Below are 21,084 nucleotides of genomic sequence, written 5' to 3'. Positions count from 1 at the left end.
TTTTAAATATATCTGGCAAAAAACATGCACTTGTCCTTCCTCCTTCCAGCCCCTACTTCAACCATTCAAAAAGTGGCCTTTCAGGGAAATGAACTTTGATAGCCAATTTTCCATTTTCATTACAATGTCAAGATATAAAACTTATCAGACCATTTCTCATGTGAAGCATTAATATTTTTCTAATCTTTAACAGATAGAAAATGATTTGGACTGGCAGGAGGGGAGGAATTTTCTTATACTCAAATTTCTTGTTTGGAAAATTAATGATCTGTTAATCAGCACTTTTGAGCAGACCACTTGTTGCAGGATCCCTCATTTCCTTAAATCCCAGTGTCCTTCAATACAAAGAGGTGGGTGTTTCCCAGTCTAGCTGCTGCCCTGATTACTGTCTGCCAAATTTGCTGCACTTTAACACCTCTTATTCCGTCTTTGCTATACCCATGAATATGCATTTACCACACAGCAAATAAGTCTAAAGATCATCCCAAGAAACCACAGCACAGATTGCTTAAAAACATGGAGCTGGGAATATTCTTTCTAGGCAGCCCTCACCAGATTGCTGCAGAAATGGTCCCGGTCCTTAGTGCTCATCCACAAGTCACGGCAATGCTGATTCTGCTCCTGTCTGTGCTCAGTTCGGCTGCTGGTGGGAAGCTGCTGGTGGTGCCAGTGGATGGGAGTCATTGGCTCAGCATGTGGGAAGTGTTGGACAGTCTCAGGCAGAAGGGACATGAAACAGTGGTCACTGCACCTGAAATAAATATACATATAAAACCATCAGAGAATTTTGTTATGAAAATGTGTCCAATACCCTTCAAAAAGGAAGAGGTGGGTGGTAGTATTAATTCTTTTTCATGGGATGTATTTGAAGAAGGATCTTTTCTGGAAAGGTTCCTTAAAGTATACCTCAATATGAAAAGACTCTCTGATTTGGCAATCTCCACCTGTGCACACTTACTGTACAACAAAGATCTTGTCAGATATCTTGAGGAGAGTAAGTTTGATGCTGTGCTTACGGACCCCGTACTACCCTGCGGGCAGATCCTGGCTGAGCATCTCTCAGTCCCTTCCGTGTTTTTTTTTGCGAGGAACACCATGTGGTTTAGATTTTGAAGCCACTCAGTGTCCCAATCCCCCTTCTTATGTCCCCAGGATATTTACAGAGCATACAGACCGCATGAACTTTCTCCAGCGGGTGAAGAATCTAATCTTTGACATCCCAAATTATTTTCTCTGTGATTTTGTCTTTCAACCATATGCAAAACTGGCTTCTGAGTTCCTTCAGCGTGATGTGACTGTGCTGGATCTCTTACGCCAGGCTTCTATTTGGCTCATGAGGTTAGATTTTGTGTTAGATTATCCAAGACCTTTGATGCCCAACATAATCTTCATTGGAGGAGTAAACTGTGCTCACAAGAAGCTACCTGAGGTGGGTCATGCTCTGTTTTTAATTCTTGTTCTGATAGACTTCTGTGTTTACAAGGGTGGGATTTTGTATTGCAGATAGGAATTAAGTTCCTGTTGAGGGTGAGTTAGGCAAATACTCATGAAATAAATTATTTTTTTTCTCACTTTCTTCCTCACTTTCCACTTTTGGTGTAGGTAGCTGTATCTTTTCATTTATAAAGTATGTTCAGTTGAAGAGAAACTCTAGGCTCTTGTAGTGAAGGTGGGAGATTGTATCCACCAATGAATAGGATTGCCAGTATTTCTGGAGAGGACAGTGCTGGATTTGTCTTATGAGCAGCTCCCATGGGATGGCCCACAAAACCTTTAAAGCTCTTTCCAGGCTCAAAAACCTAGTCCTAATGAATGGAGCCATGGAGCAGGTCTGCTTTGACATCTCCAACACAGCATGACTAGCACTGAGGGGATGGATACAGCCTTGGTGATTATGCTAACCTTTCAGATATGGCATGTGCTTTGGGTGCCTCAGATGTAGAAGATAGCAATGCATGAAGTTCTTACTGGAGACCCTCCTCTGCTGCTCTGTGAGAGTTGTGCTATTCTTTTTGGTGCCCTGCCTTTCTCTTCAGTCATATTATTTAGGACTTGTGCACTGTGGGGTGAGGCCACCAAGCCTGCGTGGTGATTCCACCCATCTCCAAGTGGCAGAGGTGGGCTGTGGCATCTTACAGACATCCTCATGCACACTGTAATTTGCCACCTGAGCATTCATACAACTCCACTGCTGCTGGACACCATGCAAGATTTGCCAGTGACAAAAAAGAAGCCAGAATTAGGCCCTAAATTTTTCTGTCGAAAGTCCCCTCCAAGAGCATTCAGACATCTCTGATCTGTCCTTCAAGCTCACAAAGCCAATGCCTCCATCCCCTGAGGCAGGTCTCAGACACTGGAAGTACCGTTTAGTGTGGGTGATGTGTCCTGCAGACAAACCTGGCATCATGCTCCCATCTTCCTCAATCTTAGCCTAGAAACCATCTTAAACAGCTCTTCCATATCTGCTATGGGGCCTTAGGCCTCCTAGAGATGAGTCTTCAAAGAGAGAGAGAGAGAGGGGCAGGGGGGACAGATCTTGCCCAGGTGGAGGGAGCATCCTCTGCTAGTCTGAGTGGTGATGTGGATGTGAACCATCATCTGCACTTGCAAAACGTTCAGCCAGAGGGAGGATACCAGAAGTGCACTCCCACCCAGAACCAGCCCTGCCTCCTTCCTGAAACACACTTTACTGTTCATCTAATAGAAACAAATGGGAGTTACCTGGCGTGTCCACCACACACCACCTGCCTGTGGACTTGGCTACAATTCATGCTTATTATGCAGCCTTTTATCAAATGAATGATTATCTATTTACTGCACAGCAAATACTTCCAAAGATCACAAGTTAGGCTGTAGCACAGATTGCTTAAAAGCACAGAGCTGGTGCTATTGCTTCGGGTGCTGCCAGTGGTTTTCTTTCTGGGCAGCACTCACCAGATTGCTGCAGAAATGGTCCCAGTCCTTAGTGCTCATCCACAAGTCGCGGTGACGCTGATTCTGCTCCTGTCCGTGCTCAGTTCGGCTGCTGGTGGGAAGCTGCTGGTGGTGCCGGTGGATGGGAGTCATTGGCTCAGCATGCGGGAAGTGTTGGACAGTCTCAGGCAGAAGGGACATGAAATAGTGGTCACTGCACCTGAAGTGAATTTGTACATAAAGCCAACAAAGAATTTTGTTATGAAAATGTACCCAGTCCCTTTCACACAAGAAGAGGGGGATGAAAGTTTCCAGGCATTTTTACAAGATCTATTTGAAGAAGGATCTTTTCTGGAAAGGTTCCTTAAAGTATACCTCAATATGAAAAGACTCTCTGATTTGGCAATCTCCACCTGTGCACACTTACTGTACAACAAAGATCTTGTCAGATATCTTGAGGAGAGTAAGTTTGATGCTGTGCTTACGGACCCCGTACTACCCTGCGGGCAGATCCTGGCTGAGCATCTCTCAGTCCCTTCCGTGTTTTTTTTGCGAGGAACACCATGTGGTTTAGATTTTGAAGCCACTCAGTGTCCCAATCCCCCTTCTTATGTCCCCAGGATATTTACAGAGCATACAGACCGCATGAACTTTCTCCAGCGGGTGAAGAATCTAATCTTTGACATCCCAAATTATTTTCTCTGTGATTTTGTCTTTCAACCATATGCAAAACTGGCTTCTGAGTTCCTTCAGCGTGATGTGACTGTGCTGGATCTCTTACGCCAGGCTTCTATTTGGCTCATGAGGTTAGATTTTGTGTTAGATTATCCAAGACCTTTGATGCCCAACATAATCTTCATTGGAGGAGTAAACTGTGCTCACAAGAAGCTACCTGAGGTGGGTCATGCTCTGTTTTTAATTCTTGTTCTGATAGACTTCTGTGTTTACAAGGGTGGGATTTTGTATTGCAGATAGGAATTAAGTTCCTGTTGAGGGTGAGTTAGGCAAATACTCATGAAATAAATTATTTTTTTTCTCACTTTCTTCTTCACTTTCCATTTTCTGTGTAGCAGCTATATCTTTTCACTTATGAAGTATGCTCAGTTAATGCCTTTTTCATTACATCTATTCAAAGCCATTTTGTGTAGAGTTGAGTAAGTTAGTACTCCCTCCCTTAGTGAGTGATGGATGAGCAGCAGGCAGGTCTAAGGGGCTGTCAAAGCCTTGCAGTTAGGTATAATCCATACAACGTTGCAAATGGTTGTAGTAGGGTCTGGTATTTATGGAGAAATGCATGTCAGGCTTCTGTCCTGGGGCACCCTTGCTGCCTTACCACTTCTTTCTTTGTCAATTAATTTGTCTGCTCCTTCACATGGATATTTCCAGAGCTGGAATCAGCAGGAATGTTGTAGGTTGTGGACTCTCAGGCTAAGACGCACCATCTCTGTTTACAGGCAGGCCTCAGAAGATTTCGTCCTGGTGATGGCTATGTGAGATCTGAGAACAAAATCAATCTCAATGAGCCTGAAGGGGGCTGTGGTGGCTTGGCAGATCCTGCTCAAAGGCAGTATTGCTACCAAAGCTTTTCTAGTAGAAACATATGGGACTTATCTGGTTCATCCACCACATTTACCAACTGCCCGCGTAGATTTCTGAACTCTAGTGCTTGTTATCCACCATTTTATCAAATCAGTGATTATACATTTACCACACAGCAAATACCTCCAAAGATCACAAGTTAGGCTGTAGCACAGATTGCTTAAAAGCACAGAGCTGGTGCTATTGCTTTGGGTGCTGCCAGTGGTTTTCTTTCTGGGCAGCACTCACCAGATTGCTGCAGAAATGGTCCCGGTCCTTAGTGCTCATCCACAAGTTGCGGCGACGCTGATTCTGCTCCTGTCCATGCTCGGTTCGGCTGCTGGTGGGAAGCTGCTGGTGGTGCCAGTGGATAGGAGTCATTGGCTCAGCATGTGGGAAATGTTGGACAGTCTCAGGCAGAAGGGACATGAAATAGTCGTCACTGCACCTGAAATGAGTTTGTACATAAAGCCAACAAAGAATTTTGCTATGAAAATGTACCCAGTCCCTTTCACACAGGAAGAGAGGGATGAAAGTTTCCAGGCATTTTTACAAGATGTACTTGAAGATGGATCTTTTCTGGAAAGAATTGTTAATACATATAAAGGATTGAAAAATACTTCTGTCATGTTCCTGTCTACCTGTACACACTCACTGTACAACAAAGATCTTGTCAGATATCTTGAGGAGAGTAAGTTTGATGCTGTGCTTATAGATCCTGTACTACCCTGCGGGCAGATTCTGGCTGAGCATCTCTCAGTCCCTTCCGTGTTTTTTTTTGCAAAGAACACCATGTGGTTTAGATTTTGAAGCCACTCAGTGTCCCAATCCCCCTTCTTATGTCCCCAGGATATTTACAGAGCATACAGACCCCATGAACTTTCTCCAGCGGGTGAAGAATCTAATCTTTGACGTCCCAAATTATTTTCTCTGTGATTTTGTCTTTCAATCATATGCAAAACTGGCTTCCGAGTTCCTTCAGGTTGCTCAGGGCCTCTTTGCTCAGGACTGTTGATGTGGTGCAAGGCAAGCTTTCATTTGAGGAGACCTTCGTTCATCCTGTGGTCCACCTTGTCATTGCTGATTTCCTCTACACTCCTGCCTTTTTTTCTTTAAAGGATTCTCTATGTTTTGAATTGTCATAGGCTCATAAAATACTAAAGTTGAAAGGTCATTTGCAGGCCTCTCAGCCAAACTCCTAGTCAAAGCAGGTCCAGTTAGTTCAGGTTGTTCCATTCTATGTCTTGGCAAGTTTTGAATATCTCCTATGATCCTTATAGTGAAAACACTTTATTATAGGAAATTTATTATATCCAGTTTGAATTTTCCATGTTGCAGCTTGTGTCTCTTGCCTCTTGTCCTGTCACTGTCACACTCAATTTCTCAGAAGAGTACAGCTTTGTCTTCTTTATGCCCTTCCATTAAGGTAGTTAAAGACAGCAATAAGATCTCCAGTTAGCCTTCTCTTCTGAATCCTGAGCAAGCTCATCTTTCTTAGCTCCTTTCTGCACATCATGGTCCCCAGGTCCTAACCATCTTCTTGGCTTTTGCTGGACTTGCTCCAGCACATCAATGTCTTTCTTGTACTGGAGAGCCCAAAACTGGATACATATCTTCAGATGTCTCCCAAGTGCTGAACAGAGGAGAAGGATCATCTCTCTCAATCTGCTGGCTGCACTTGTACTCCTATAGCCCAGGATGCTGTTGCCTCTGTGGCTGCAAGCACACACTGTTGACTCATATTCAACTTCCTGTCCACAAGGACCCTTGGTCATTTTCTGCAGAGCTGCTGTCTGTCCAGCTGGGGTGCAGCCTGTCCTGTGGCATGGGGTTATCCCATCCCAGCAGCAGAACTTTGCTTTTGCTTCTGCTGACCTTCATGACACTCCTGTTCGCCCATTTCTCCAGCTTGTGGCATTCTTTTTGCATATCCCAGGCCAGTGATACTTATTTAAAGTATCAACTGGCATTATAAAAATAAAGTATAAGTTAGGTTACTTTATTCTTATAAAATGAATGTTGGATTTATTTTGGATTTTTTAAAATGTGTATTCAAATATATTTTATGGTTTGCAGGGTAACATCATAACTTCTATTTTTAGAAATAACTATTCCTGTTAAGTAAGTTTTTCAGATATTGACTTTGCAAAACAGTGAAATAGGGCTTATGTTTCAGAAAAATCTGAATCTCATGCAGTAAAAATGAAGCATTTTTAAGAGGATTCAAACTTGGCACTCAGTCTGGAAAAGCAGAGATGGAATAAACAGTGTAGCTAAACCTATGAAAAGAACTATGACAGAGGATCTGTGACAGAGGTCTATAAAATCCTGAAAAGTGTAGCAAAGGTGAAAGGGGAACTGATAGGCAGTTTCTCCCAATACTTGACCTATGACTAATACTGGCATAAACAAAGCAGCAGCAAGCTTAAAGAAAACAAAAGGGAGTGCTTTTTCAAACCATGCACAAAAAAAAAAAAAAAATCTGCCCCTCAACATCAGCAGATTTTTTTTCTAAACAAAACTTATGAGTTTAAAAAGGATTTGGGTGGTTAATAAGAGGTACATTCTGACTGCCAGGATTTGTAGACTTACAAAAGAGGTAATTATGGATTCCCCTAACTGGGGATATTTGCTTACTGTTTCCAGTGTACAAACTTGGCACTCAACTCTGTACTTCAGCTTTGTCCTGGTTTCAGCTGGGATAGAGTTAATTTTCTTCCTAGTAGCTGGCATAGTGCTGTGTTTTGGATTTAGGATGAGAATAACATTGATAACACACTGATGTTTTAGTTGTTGCTAAGTAGTGCTTACACTAGTCAAGGACTTTTTCAGCTTCCCGTGCTCTGTCAGGTGCACAAGAAACTGGGAGGGGGCACAGCCAAGACAATTGATCCAAACTGACCAAAGGGCTATTCCATACCATATGACATCATGCTCAGTATATAAACTGGGGGGAGTTGGCCAGGGGGCAGTGATTGCTGCTCCGGAACTGTCCGGGTATCGGTCGGCGGGTGGTGAGCAATTGCATTGTGCATCACTTATTTTGTATATTATTATTATTGTTTTCCCTTCCTTTTCTGTCCTATTAAACTGTCTTTATCTCAACCCACAAATTTTACTTTTTTTTTCCAATTCTCTCCCCCATCCCACTGCGGAGGGGGAGAGTGAGCGAATGGCTGTGTGGTGTTTAGCTGCCTGCCGGGTTAAACGACAACAAGCTTTACTTTGTCCTGATAGGTATGTCTTTTTACCCTTGCCTTTGGAATGGGGTGAACTGACGGACTTCAGTCTCTGGACTCATATACATGTGAAAGGGTGTTTGTGTGTTACTCAAAATCCAGTGACAAAATTCTAAACTCTTATGAACATGCCGTTAGCCTTAAGGGTTTGGGGTTTTTACCTCTTTAATGTTGTTTTATAGCATTTTATATCAGTGTTACACAGATAATACACATTTGGCTGAGAGGTTAGCAGAACTTAAAGGCTACATGGAAGTGATTGTATATCAAATATGAGATTTGAGGGCCCATTATATGTTAGCTTCGGGTAACAGTACGCCTGCAACTGCGGATTAACTACCTGAGTGTATACTGCCACTTTAGGGCATATGTAATGCTGCATCGCCTTGTTATGTGAGGACTTTTCCTCTTTATTGCTGAAACTGAAAATGCACACGTAGGTACTGCAGCTAACTCTCTGGCATGTGAGCATACCTTCTGTCCACCTCCTTTAGTTTTTGGTCTTTTAATATCACCTCACTGTCAGGTAGAGAGAAAGTTTTGCTTAAACAGGCTGCAGAATGGGACTGTACTGATGTCTGAAACTCCTTTCTCTCTAATGCAGATTCCTTAGACGTTACAGTCCTTGCTGGCTTATGAGAATCACTTTCTTTAACATGCCACATGGAGAACCTCCTATCAAAGTAAACTTTTTAGGACACACTTAGTATTAGCTTTGGAATGGTCTCATCACACCCAGGTACCTTTGGCAAAGGTAGCCATTTCACAAACCAGATTTACCGTCACTCCTAACTGCTCCAAGATAACTCATCCAGGCTGCTGCACAGCATGAAGAAACTGTTCAGAGCTCTCTCTGATCAGGTGTACTTTGTTGGTAATCTAAAGCAGTCTCTCTTCTCCACCCAGCAATTGCTCTTGTTCAGCTACCATTCCTGTATCTTATATTGCTGTTGTAAACTTGCAAAATTTTGGTATACGTCTTTCCCTTTCCATGAAATATGCCTTAATGGCAGATGAGATCTGTTTTGTCAGGCACTTCTTTTGAACACAAACTGCAGATATCTGCTTTTATAGGTTTATCTTGAGAGTTTTCATGTGCCTTTGCATGTTCTCCCTATCTAAGGACGTTGCTTTGTTTATAGGTACCTATTTCATTGACCCATCTACCCACTGGCCTCCCATTGTATCATTTGCTGCAGCTTCAACCCAGGTTCTCAAGAATAATTAGGCACTTAAATCCCATTCAAATCAACCTGATTTGGATATCCAAGCAAGTCCTTGAAGTGGGACTGTCTTCCACATCAGATCACGTCAGCCATGCTGTTACACTGGCAAACCTTCAAAACCTTTTTTGGAAGAGGTGAAAAGCTTTTTCCAACTCATAGAATCATAGAATCATTTAGGTTGGAAAAGACCTTTAAGATCATGCAGTCCAGCCATTAACCTAACACTACCAAGTCCACCACTAAACCAATTAAGGGTAGAGTAGCAATTTTGTGTTTCTTGGCTTGGTGGATGGATTATTTTTTAATGAAAGTAAAAACTAGGAATCATTAAGATTGGAAAGGATCTCTAAGATCATCACTCCAATACCACCATGCCCACTAAACCATGTCCCAAAGTGCCACGTCTACCCATTTTTTGAACACTTCCAGGGATGGTGACTCCACCACCTCTCTGGGCAGCCTGTTCCAATGCTTGACTACTATTTCCATGAAGAAATTTTTCCTAACATCCAATCTAAACCTCCCCTGGCACAACTTGACGCCGTTTCCTCTTGTCCTATCGCTAGTTACTTGGGAGAAGAGACCAACACCCACCTCACTGCAACCTCCTGTCAGGTAGTTGTAGAGAGCAATAAGGTCTCCCCTCAGCCTCCTCTTCTCCAGGCTAAACAACCCCAGTTCCCTCAGCTGCTCCTCAGAAGACCTGTCCTCTAGACCCTTCACCAGCTTCGTTGGCCTTCTCTGGACACGCTCCAGCACCTCAATGTCCTTCTTGTATTGAGGGGCCCAAAACTGGACACAGTATTCAAGGTGTGTCCTCACCAGTGCCGAGTACAGGGGCACAATCCCTTCCCTGCTCCTGCTGGCCACGCTATTCCTGAGACAAGCCAGGATGCTGTTGGCCTTCTTGGCCACCTGGGCACACTGCTGGCTCATGTTCAGATGTCTGTCAACCAACACCCCCAGGTCCTTTTCTGCCAGGCAGCTTTCCAGCCACTGTTCCCCAAGCCTGTAGAATTGCATGGGGTTGTTGTGACCCAAGTGCAGGACCCAGCACTTGGCCTTATTGAGCCTCATAGAGTTGGCCTCAGCCCATCGGTCCAGCCTGTCCAGGTCCCCCTGCAGGGCCATCCTACCCTCAAAATGTTCAGTCTGAAATCTGCCAGACTGCCATCTGTGGCCCTGATTATACTATTTACTGCTACCCAGAAAAGTTTGGCTCTGTCATCACTGTTACTCCCCATCAAGTAGCTGCAGGCTGTGGTTGAGTGTTATAGAGAACAGAACTTCCAGCACCATTCTGGGTTTTTTTTTTGGCCTTAAAAATCTTTCTGTAGCACATGCAGAAGCAGCTCAGAAACTCTGTTCTCCCCTTCTTCTGGTAAGCACAGGACACAAGTATGGACTTCCATTAGCTCATACCACAGCCAAGCCTTGCTAACTTCTTTTGAAAAGTAGCTATTATTAAGAACTTTGAAAAACATTTGGCCCATAGCCTCACACCTATCAGCTCTTTTGGCCCCTCTTGACCAAGGACCGCATATTCTGCTGTATCACTGCTTTCAAAAAGACGTTTGGCCTCGAGCCACTCACCTACAAACCTTTATGGCCCCTCTTGAGCAAGAACTGCATATTCTGCTGCATCATTGTTTATATAAAAAGGTGTTTGATTAATATGTTACACAAATTTTGGTGACACCACTGCTTGGCATGCTGGCTCCTGCTTACCATGTAGAACATTGTGTGTGAACTCCAGGCACCTTTCTGAGCAAAGGTGTAAGAAAGAAAGTTGGAGGTTCAGGTCTTTCATGTCAATAGTGTAACATGCCCTCTTCAGGACCCTGGTTGGGAAAGTCCCTTGGGAGGCGGTCCTGAAGGGCAAAGGGGTCCAGGAAGGCTGGGCCCTCTTCAAGAAGGAAGTCTTAAGGGCGCAGGAGCGGGCTGTCCCCGTGTGTCGTAAGACCAACCGGAGGGGAAATCGACCGGCCTGGCTGAATAGGGAGCTTTTGCGGGGACTCAGGGAAAAAAGGAGAGTCTACCGCCTTTGGCAGAAGGGGCGGGCAGCTCAGGAGGAGTACAGGGATCTTGTTAGGTCCTGCAGGGAGGAAATTAGAAAGGCAAAAGCCCAGCTAGAACTCAATCTGGCCAGTGCTGTAAAAGACAATAAAAAATGCTTTTATAAGTACATCAGCAATAAAAGGAGAGCCAAGGAGGATCTCCATTCTTTGCTGGATGTGGGGGGGAACATTGTCACCGAGGACAAGGAAAAGGCTGAAGTACTTAACGCCTTCTTTGCCTCTGTGTTCAACAGCCAGACCGGTCATCCCCAGGGTACTCAGGCCCTTGAGCAAGAGGATAGGGATAGGGACCAGAATGGAGCCCTCATAGTCCAGGAGGAAGCAGTTAATGACCTGCTATGCCACCTGGACGCTCACAAGTCTATGGGGCCGGATGGGATCCACCCAAGAGTACTGAGGGAGCTGGCAGAGGAGCTTGCCAAGCCACTTTCCATCATCTATCAACAGTCCTGGTTAACAGGGGAGGTCCCTGATGACTGGAGGCTTGCCAATGTGACGCCCATCTACAAGAAGGGCCGGAAGGAGGACCCGGGGAACTACAGGCCTGTCAGCCTGACCCCAGTGCCAGGGAAGATTATGGAGAGGTTCATCTTGAGCGAACTCCACAGGCAAGTACAGGTCAACCAGGGGATCAGACCCAGCCAGCATGGGTTCACGAAAGGCAGGTCCTTCTTGACCAACCTGATCTCCTTCTATGACCTGGTGACCCGCCTGGTAGATGATGGAAAGGCTGTGGATGTCATCTACCTCGACTTTAGCAAAGCTTTTGACACCGTCTCGCATAATATCCTCCTCGGGAAGCTGGCAGCTCACGGCTTAGACAGGCATACTCTTCGCTGGGTAAAGAACTGGTTGGGTGGCCGAGCCCAGAGAGTAGTGATAAATGGTGTTAAGTCCAGTTGGCGGCCAGTCACGAGCGGTGTTCCCCAGGGCTCTGTTTTAGGGCCAGTCTTGTTCAATATCTTTATCAATGATCTGTATGAGGGCATCGAGTGCACCCTCAGTAAGTTTGCAGACGACACCAAATTGGGTGGGAGTGTCGATCTGCTCGAGGGTAGGATGGCCCTGCAGAGGGACCTGGACAGACTGGATCGATGGGCCGTGGCCAACTGTATGAGGTTCAACAAGGCCAAGTGCCGGGTCCTGCACTTCGGTCACAACAACCCCATGCAACGCTACAGGCTTGGGGAGGAGTGGCTGGAAAGCTGCCTGGCCGAAAAGGACCTGGGGGTGTTAGTAGATAGCCGGCTGAACATGAGCCAGCAGTGTGCCCAGGTGGCCAAGAAGGCCAACAGCATCCTGGCTTGTATCAGGAATAGCATGGCCAGCAGGAGCTGGGAAGGGCTTGTCCCCCTGTACTCAGCGCTGGTGAGGCCGCACCTGGAATACTGTGTCCAGTTTTGGGCCCCTCACTACAAGAAAGACATTGAGGTGCTGGAGCGTGTTCAGAGGCGGGCAACGAAGCTGGTGAAGGGTCTGGAGAACAAGTCTTATGAGGAGCAGCTGAGGGAACTGGGGTTGTTTAGCCTGGAAAAGAGGAGGCTGAGGGGAGACCTTATCGCTCTCTACAACTACCTGAAAGGAGGTTGTAGTGAGGTGGGTGTTGGTCTCTTCTCCCAAGTAGCTAGCGATAGGACAAGAGGAAATGGGCTTAAGCTGCGCCAGGGGAGGTTTAGACTGGAAATTAGGAAAAATTTCTTTATGGAAAGGGTGGTCAGGCATTGGAACAGGCTGCCCAGAGAGGTGGTGGAGTCACCATCCCTGGAGGCGTTTAAAAAACGGGTAGATGTGGCACTTCGGGATATGGTTTAGTCTGGTCTACCCTTGATTAGTCTAGAGTGGGCTTGGTAGTGTAGGTTAATGGTTGGACTGGATGATCTTAAAGGTCTTTTCCAACCTAGATGATTCTATGATTCTATGATTCTATGTTTGTATTATAAGCTCTCTGGAGAAGCTCAGTGGCCTGGAAAGCTCAGAATCAGTACTCCTGACTTTGATCTGGCACAGGACAGTCAAGTGCACCGTGACTCACTTCAAACAACCCTGATCCAGAAAAATCCCTTTACAAACACCTGCTACCTCTGCTAATCAAAGACCCTGCTAATTGTTCTGAATCATTTAAGATAATGTAAATGCATGGAAAGGCTTCTTTCTTTAGATCCCTTGTTAGCACTCTTATCAATGTTTTTAACACCATTTAAAATGTGATCTTTGAACTCCAACAACCTGTATTAGCAAACATTTTGTAGAGCTAAAGATGAAAGACCATCAAGTTATAACTGCGGTACAACTATGCTGCTTGGAAGAAGTAAGAAGGAACAGTTCATTTCTTTTCCTGCTGCCAGTCCCATGACAGTTATGTGGAGGTACCAGGTATACACTGGCTCGCTCTTTCTTTCTGGAGTTTGGCAGAAGGTGGGAAGCTCTTGGTCGTGCCTCAGGGTGGAAGTCACTGGCTGAGCATGTGTGTGGTTCTGGAGAAGCTCTGGGAGGTGGGGCACGAAATCATTGAGGTGATTCCTGAAGACACTTTGCTCATGAAAAGTTCACAATCTTTCACCATCAAAACATACTCTGTGCCTTATACACAGGAGTTTGTGGATAGATACTACCATTCCATTGGTGAAAAAAGTTTTTATAACCTTCCCTTTCTGAAAAAATTCACAATTTTACTCAGCAATATATCAGAACTGACCAACATGTTCTCTTCTACTTGTCAGCATGTCTTATATGATGAAGAACTAATGAAGTACCTCCATGACAGAGAATTTGATGCCATTAAGATGGATCCTATGTTGCCCTGTGGACCAACTGTTAATGAATCTCTCTCTCCCCTTCAGTGTACTTCATGCCCCATGGATTACGACTGCCCCTGTTAAGAAAAAAAGGAGGGTAACTGTCATAGGCGGTTTCCTCCTGCGGGGAACTGAGGGCCCAATCTGCCATCCAGACCCATCCTGTCTGCTGCCTCCCTGGGGCCTGGGTTACAGACATTACTAGGAAACTCCATGATCTGGTACAGCCCTCTGATTATTACCCACTGCTGTTTGTACAGGTTGGCAGTGATGAGGTTGTGGAGAGAAGTCCTAAAGTGATCAAAAGGGACTTCAGGGCACTGGGGCGATTGGTTGCAGGATCAGGAGCACAGGTAGTGTTTTCCTCTATCCCATTAGAGGCAGGGAAGAATGCTAAACAGAAGGGGAAAACTCACCTGATTAACAAGTGGCTCAGAGGCTGGTGCTGTCAGTGGAATTTTGTTTTTTTCAATCATGGGGAGGTTTACATGGCACCAGGCCTGCTGGCCGCAGATGGAGATCAGCTATCTCCAAAGGGGAAAAGGATTCTCGCTCATGAGTTGGTGGGACTCATTGAGAGGGCTTTAAACTAGGTTTGAAGGGGGAAGGGGATAAAACCAGGCTCGCTAGAGAGGAGCCCAGGGGTGGCATGGCGACGTTGGGGGTGAAATAGATAGCCCGGTTCATCTACACCAATGCACATAGCATGGGCAACAAACAGGAGGAGCTGGAAGCCCTTCTGCAGCAGGATAGCTATGACATAGTCGCCATCACAGAAACATGGTGGGATGACTCTCATGACTGGAGTGCTGCACTGGATGGCTATAAGCTCTTCAGAAGGGATAGGCAGGGAAGGAGAGGCAGTGGGGTATCTCTGTATGTAAAGGAGTGTTTTGACTGTATAGAGCTCGACAGTGGTGATGATAAGGTTGAGTGCTTATGGGTAAGGATGAGGGGGAAGGCCAACAAGGCAGACGTCCTGTTGGGAGTCTGCTATAGACCACCCAACCAGGATGTAGAGATAGATGAAGCGTTCTATAAGCAGCTGGCAGAAGTCTCACAATCGCTAGCCCTTGTTCTTGGTGGGGGACTTCAACTTGCTGGACATCTGCTGGAAATACAACACAGCAGAGAGGAAGCACTCTAGGAAGTTCCTAGAGTGTGTGGAAGATAACTTCCTGACGCAGCTGGTAAGTGAGCCTACCAGGGGAGGTGCCTTGCTTCACCTGCTGTTTACAAACAGAGAAGGACAGCTGGGAGGTGTCCTGGTCAGAGGCCATCTTGGGTTTAGCAACCATGAGATGATAGAGTTTTCGATTCTTGGCGACGTAAGGAGGAGGGGCAGCAAACCTGTTACCATGGACTTCTGGAGGGCAGACTTTGGCCTGTTCAGGACGCTGGTTGGGAGAGTCCCTTGGGAGGCAGTCCTGAGGGGCAAAGGGGTCCAGGAAGGCTGAGATTTCTTCAAGAAGGAAGTCTTAAAGGCGCAGCAGTGGGCTGTCCCCATGTGCCATAAGACAAACGACGGGGAAGATGACCGGCCTGGCTGAACAGGGAGCTTTTGCTGGGAGTAAGGGAAAAGAGGAGAGTCTACCACCTTTGGAAGAAGGGGCAGGCAACTCCAGAAGAGTACAGGGATCTCATTAGGTCATGCAGAGAGAAAATTAGAAAGGCAAAAGCCCAGCTAGAACTCAATCTGGCCACTGTTGGAAGAGAGAATAAAAAAATGTTTCTACAAATACATTAACAAAAAGAGAGCCAAGAAGAATCTCCATCCTTTATTGGATGCGGCGGGGGTGGGGAGAACACTGCCACCAAGGATGAAGAAAAGGCTGAGGTACTTAATGCCTTCTTTGCCTTAGTCTTTAATAGCCAGACCAGTTATCCCCAGGGTTTTCAGCCCCCTGAGCTGGAAGACAGGGACAGGGAGCAGAATGAAGCCCCCATAATCCAGGAGGAAGCAGTTAATGACCTGCTACACCACCTGGACACTCACAAGTCTATGGAGCTGGATGGGATCCACCCAAGAGTACTGAGGGAGCTGGCAGAGGAGCTTGCCAAGCCACTCTCCATCATCTATCAGCAGTCCTGGTTAACAGGGGAGGTCCCAGATGACTGGAGGCTTGCCAATGTGACGCCCATCTACAAGAAGGGCCAGAGGGAGGATCCAGGGAACTACAGGCCTGTCAGCCTGACCTCGGTACCGGGGAAGATTATGGAGCAGTTCCTCTTGAGTGCGCTCAACAGGCATGTGCAGGTCAACCAGGGGATCAGGCCCAGCCAGCATGGGTTCATGAAAGGCAGGTCCTTCTTGACCAACCTGATCTCCTTCTATGACCTGGTGACCAACCTGGTGGATGAAGGAAAGGCTGTGGATGTCATCTACCTGGACTTTAGTAAAGACTTTGACACCATCTCCCACGGCATTCTCCTTAGGAAGCTGGTGGCTCATGGCTTGGATGGGTGTAGTCTTCACTGGCTTAAAAACTGGCTAGGTGACCGAGTCCAGAGACTTGTGGTGAATGGAGTTAAATCCAGTTGGCAACCGGTCACAAGTGGTGTTCCCCAGGGCTCTGTTTTGGGGCCAGTCTTGTTTAACGTCTTTATCAATGACCTGTATGAGGGGATTGAGTGCACCCTCAGTAAGTTTGCAGATGACACCAAATTGGGCAGGAATGTCAATCTGCTTGAGGGTAGGATGGCCCTGCAGAGGGACCTGGACAGGCTGGACCGATGGGCTGAGGCCAACTCTATGAGGCTCAATAAGGCCAAGTGCTGGGTCCTGCACTTGGGTCACAACAACCCCATGCAATTCTACAGGCTTGGGGAACAGTGGCTGGAAAGCTGCCTGGCAGAAAAGGACCTGGGGGTGTTGGTTGACAGACATCTGAACATGAGCCAGCAGTGTGCCCAGGTGGCCAAGAAGGCCAACAGCATCCTGGCTTGTCTCAGGAATAGCGTGGCCAGCAGGAGCAGGGAAGGGATTGTGCCCCTGTACTCGGCACTGGTGAGGACACACCTTGAATACTGTGTCCAGTTTTGGGCCCCTCAATACAAGAAGGACATTGAGGTGCTGGAGCGTGTCCAGAGAAGGCCAACGAAGCTGGTGAAGGGTCTAGAGGACAGGTCTTCTGAGGAGCAGCTGAGGGAACTGGGGTTGTTTAGCCTGGAGAAGAGGAGGCTGAGGGGAGACCTTATTGCTCTCTACAACTACCTGACAGGAGGTTGCAGTGAGGTGGGTGTTGGTCTCTTCTCCCAAGTAACTAGCGATAGGACAAGAGGAAACGGCGTCAAGTTGTGCCAGGGGAGGTTTAGATTGGATGTTAGGAAAAATTTCTTCATGGAAATAGTAGTCAAGCATTGGAACAGGCTGCCCAGAGAGGTGGTGGAGTCACCATCCCTGGAAGTGTTCAAAAAATGGGTAGACGTGGCACTTTGGGACATGGTTTAGTGGGCATGGTGGTATTGGAGTGATGATCTTAGAGATCCTTTCCAATCTTAATGATTCCTAGTTTTTACTTTCATTAAAAAATAATCCATCCACCAAGCCAAGAAACACAAAATTGCTACTCTACCCTTAATTGGTTTAGTGGTGGACTTGGTAGTGTTAGGTTAATGGCTGGACTGCATGATCTTAAAGGTCTTTTCCAACCTAAATGATTCTATGATTCTATGCGTGGTCTTCCATGTACCTTAGACTACAAAGCCACTCAGTGTCCCAGTCCTTTTTCTTACGTGATGAGGACTTTCATGTCCAGTTCAGATCACATGACATTTATGGAATATGTGAAGAACTCCTGGTTGGGTTTTCAGAGTATTTGTTTGCTATCTGTCTTATTTAAAATATGAGAACTTAGCTTCTGAGTTTCTTCACAGAGAAGTAACAGTACAGGAACTGTTTTAGCAAACCACCCATTTGGCTGATGAGATATGACCTTGTTTTTGAGTATCTGTGCCCAATAATGCCAAATATGGTCTATATTGGAGGCATCAACTGTGAGCAGAAACCATTGTCAAAGGTTTGTCATTGTTTACGTTGAGGGTATTATAGCATTTATTAATGATGATTCAAGATTTGTTTTTTTAAGTGCTTCCTATAGTAGTATTTGTGCTTGAGCCAATATGTGATCAAATACCAGGATGGCATGATTTGGAAATAGGAATCTCAGGCTCTGATAGATTATCACAAGACTTGTACTGCAAGCAGCTGAAGGGTTTCTCTCCAGGAGAGTTTAGGTGAAGTTGTCTCTAAGCTATGTAGCTGCCTAGGGATAGCTTAGCTTGTTGTAAGCATAATACTATAATATTATACAATCATGGCATGTATGCTATATCAAGATAAATGACAAAATAATTCTAGGTCATGTGATTTAATATCCCTACCAGTTGTGGAATACTGCTTAATTGTAGGAGACTTGACTGGACGAAAAATGGAAATGTGGAACTAACTCTGTGTATACACCCAGGCACTTACAGTGTGCCATAGAGATTGATAACGTGGATGAATACCCAAAACCAATCAAAGATGGTAGGGGGACCTCTTTTGCCTCTGAATTTGTGTAAGAAGCAATCTAAGATAGCATATAAGAGGGTGATTAGAAAAAAGAAACCTTCAGGATTATAACTATCTACCCTCCCTCCCTAGCTTGTTTAAATCTGCCTAGTGGGCTGTGCAAATAGTGCAGATGTCAGCCATTTATTCTGTTTTTCAGACCACAGTGGTGTTGCAGCAGCAGAAGTTATTGCTAAGCTTGCATCACATCTACTACTGTAGACTCAGGGCTTTCACTTCGATAACTGGTACAATATAGAAACAAATCTGAGGATAAACCTTATCAAGCTGCTGTATATCAAATCTGTCAATCATTGCTTCTTGTTTAGACTCTGAGAGCACAAGGTAATCCAAAAGTCATACTTTTGTTCCAAATTTTGTGTCCAGTCAGCTGAGCAGACTCAAGGCAGTGAGTTCATCAGTAACTGGATGTTAATAAGACACTGATTGCTTGGTCAGGTGTTACCTCCCACTTATAACTCTGTTCAGCCTTTCAGTGTGACACATGGCCAATTGCTTGACACTTCTCCCTTGAGCATTTGAATCCTCTAATGTTAATTCAAGCATTCAACTTTGCCTTGCAGAGCCCAGTTGCTTAAAGCCTTAACCATGTGCACAGATGATAAACCTAACATTTACCCACAGTTAAAAATTACCCTCATTTCTGCCCACAAACATACAGTCCATTAAAAATTAAACACTTAGTTAAAATTAAAGTGCAAAGTACTCCATGAGTCACTCCTCCGTCCCCTGCAATAGTTCTGCGGCCATTTAAAACTTTGCGGACAGCACAAGGAAAATGATGTCTTCAAATCCAGGATTTAATTCTCTTGCCTACTGGGTTGTGTTTTTCCTGCTCCTGTGGACCTTTTCTGAAGGTGGAAAGCTTTTGGTTGTACCTATCGATGGCAGCCACTGGCTCAGCATGCGCCCGGTTGTGGAGCGGCTCAGACAGAGGGGACATGAACTTGTGGTGGTTGCGCCAGAGATAAATTTGCGGATAGATTCGTCGGTGCATTATACCTTGAAAACGTTCTCTGTGCCTTACACCAAGAAATATGTGGAGGCAGAATTTAAAAAGATGGGCTATAGGAGTTTCACACCTCAATCCTTCTTGGAAAAATTCTCAAAAATGGCAAATATCACAACCATGTTCTTTGATTCCTGCAAACGCCTTCTGTCTAATAAAGAGCTGATTGAATACCTTGAAGAAAGCAAATTTGATGCTGTCTTTATGGATCCATTTTTTCCATGTGGACAGATAGTGGCTGAACATCTCTCCCTACCTTCTGTGTACTTTGTACGGGGACTGCCATGCAGCCTAGAATTCCACGCTACCCTGTGTCCAAATCCTCCTTCTTACATTCCTAGGTTCTTCACTCACTACACGGACCACATGGTGTTCTTCCAGCGCATGGGCAATCTCATAGCTAGCCTGAGCAGTTCCCTGGTTTGCAGCTTTCTTTATTCATCATATGATCATTTGATCAAAGAATTCCTCCAACAAGAGGCAACAGTGCTTGAGCTGTTCAGCCACGCGTCTATTTGGCTCATGAAATATGACTTTGTGTTTGAATACCCCAGGCCCCTAATGCCTAATATGGTCTTGATCGGAGGCATAAGCTGCACTCGGGAAAAAGCACTATCACAGGTTAGTTACCTCTTTTCCCCTAGTTTAGCTATGGCTGCACTGTTTGCTCTCACCACGAGATGGAGCTCCTGGCAGTAACAAATAGTAACAGGCAAAGAGCGAGGTCGAAGTGGCTGGGAAACCACTTTGCAACTCAGACAAGCGCGTACAAAGCTTGGCTTTTCCATTTTTTTTCCACCAGTATTTTCTGGCTGCCCATTTCCAGTAATTTTGCTTTGTATACCTGTTTACAAGACTTGGTGCTAGCTAGGCTAATGCAGCAGGCCAAATCGTTCTAGTCCTCTGCCCTTGAGCAGAGGACCATTTCTGCAGGAATTTCAGACAGTGGCAGACGTGAATGAAATCCCCACCACCCAGTGAAGTAGCAAGAGATCTGCTTCTTTCATGTAAAATAATTCTGTCCCAGATCTGGACGGCAACTGTATTTTGCTTGAATGATGCCAAACTTCCTAAATATGCGATATCTGCCACTTTCCACTTAAGAAATTCTCCTAATTCTTAGTGTTTTCTCTTATTTTTCAGTGAGTGTCCACTGCAGGTATTTCATAAAGGTTATGCGTAGCACCCACCAATACAAGCAGCTGCTGGTTAAAAAGACTTTAGTAAAATAAGCCACCTATTCCCAAAGCAGGGCTGCAAAAAGTTTCATAATGGTAGTGGCATTTCTGAGCAGCAAGTCAGACCTTGGCACACAAAAACATTTAAAGAACAGAGTAAAACTAGTGACTAGTCCCACAGAAAATAAATAGGGCTAAATACACCCTGAAATAGCTGTATCTGTTCCACTGCATCAGGAATTGCCAAAGAATTTTGTACCAAAAGCACATTTGTAGTTTGGAGAGGATTTTGCAGTTCCCAGATGTCTGTGAGTTTATACAGAACTGAACCCCGAGTTCCCAACCAGACATCTACGACACCTTAATGGACAGCATGTCTTCAGAGAAATCTGGTAAGGCAGAACCAAGCCCTGAAATGAGAGTTACATTTCACCTTGTTTGCACCCAGGAGAGCATCACGTCTGCTTTTCGGGGTGCAGCTATCAGCAAATCTTT

The 21,084-nt window shown here is 45.4% G+C and overlaps 2 protein-coding genes across 2 annotated transcripts in view; both read left to right on the top strand.

Annotated features, from left to right (window-relative positions):
• Positions 1-21,084, top strand: part of LOC104025615 (UDP-glucuronosyltransferase 1A1) — a 29,500-nt gene that overhangs the window by 4,328 nt on the left and 4,088 nt on the right. The window contains exon 3 of the mRNA XM_075711190.1: positions 1,286-1,429. Within this exon, the coding sequence (XP_075567305.1) occupies positions 1,286-1,429 (144 nt within the window). The remainder of the gene's footprint in view (positions 1-1,285; positions 1,430-21,084) is intronic.
• On the top strand, positions 2,908-4,407 carry LOC142593526 (UDP-glucuronosyltransferase 1A1-like). The gene is made up of 2 exons (XM_075710322.1): positions 2,908-3,810; positions 4,372-4,407. Exons 1-2 carry the CDS (start codon positions 2,950-2,952, stop codon positions 4,405-4,407), a joined length of 897 nt encoding a protein of 298 aa, XP_075566437.1. The 5' UTR covers positions 2,908-2,949.

Source organism: Pelecanus crispus, chromosome 5, assembly GCF_030463565.1.
Source record: "Pelecanus crispus isolate bPelCri1 chromosome 5, bPelCri1.pri, whole genome shotgun sequence".
Classification (NCBI taxonomy): Eukaryota; Metazoa; Chordata; class Aves; order Pelecaniformes; family Pelecanidae; genus Pelecanus; species Pelecanus crispus.
Note: the sequence above shows the minus strand (reverse complement) of the source record. Positions and strands in the feature narration are given on the sequence as shown.

Bases quoted from the DNA above. Each gene is read 5' to 3' on its own strand.
- LOC142593526 (XM_075710322.1), top strand. From the start codon at position 2,950: ATGGTCCCAGTCCTTAGTGCTCATCCACAAGTCGCGGTGACGCTGATT. The intron at 3,811-4,371 runs GTGGGTCATGCT...GTTTACAGGCAG, and splicing joins CTCACAAGAAGCTACCTGAG to GCCTCAGAAGATTTCGTCCT.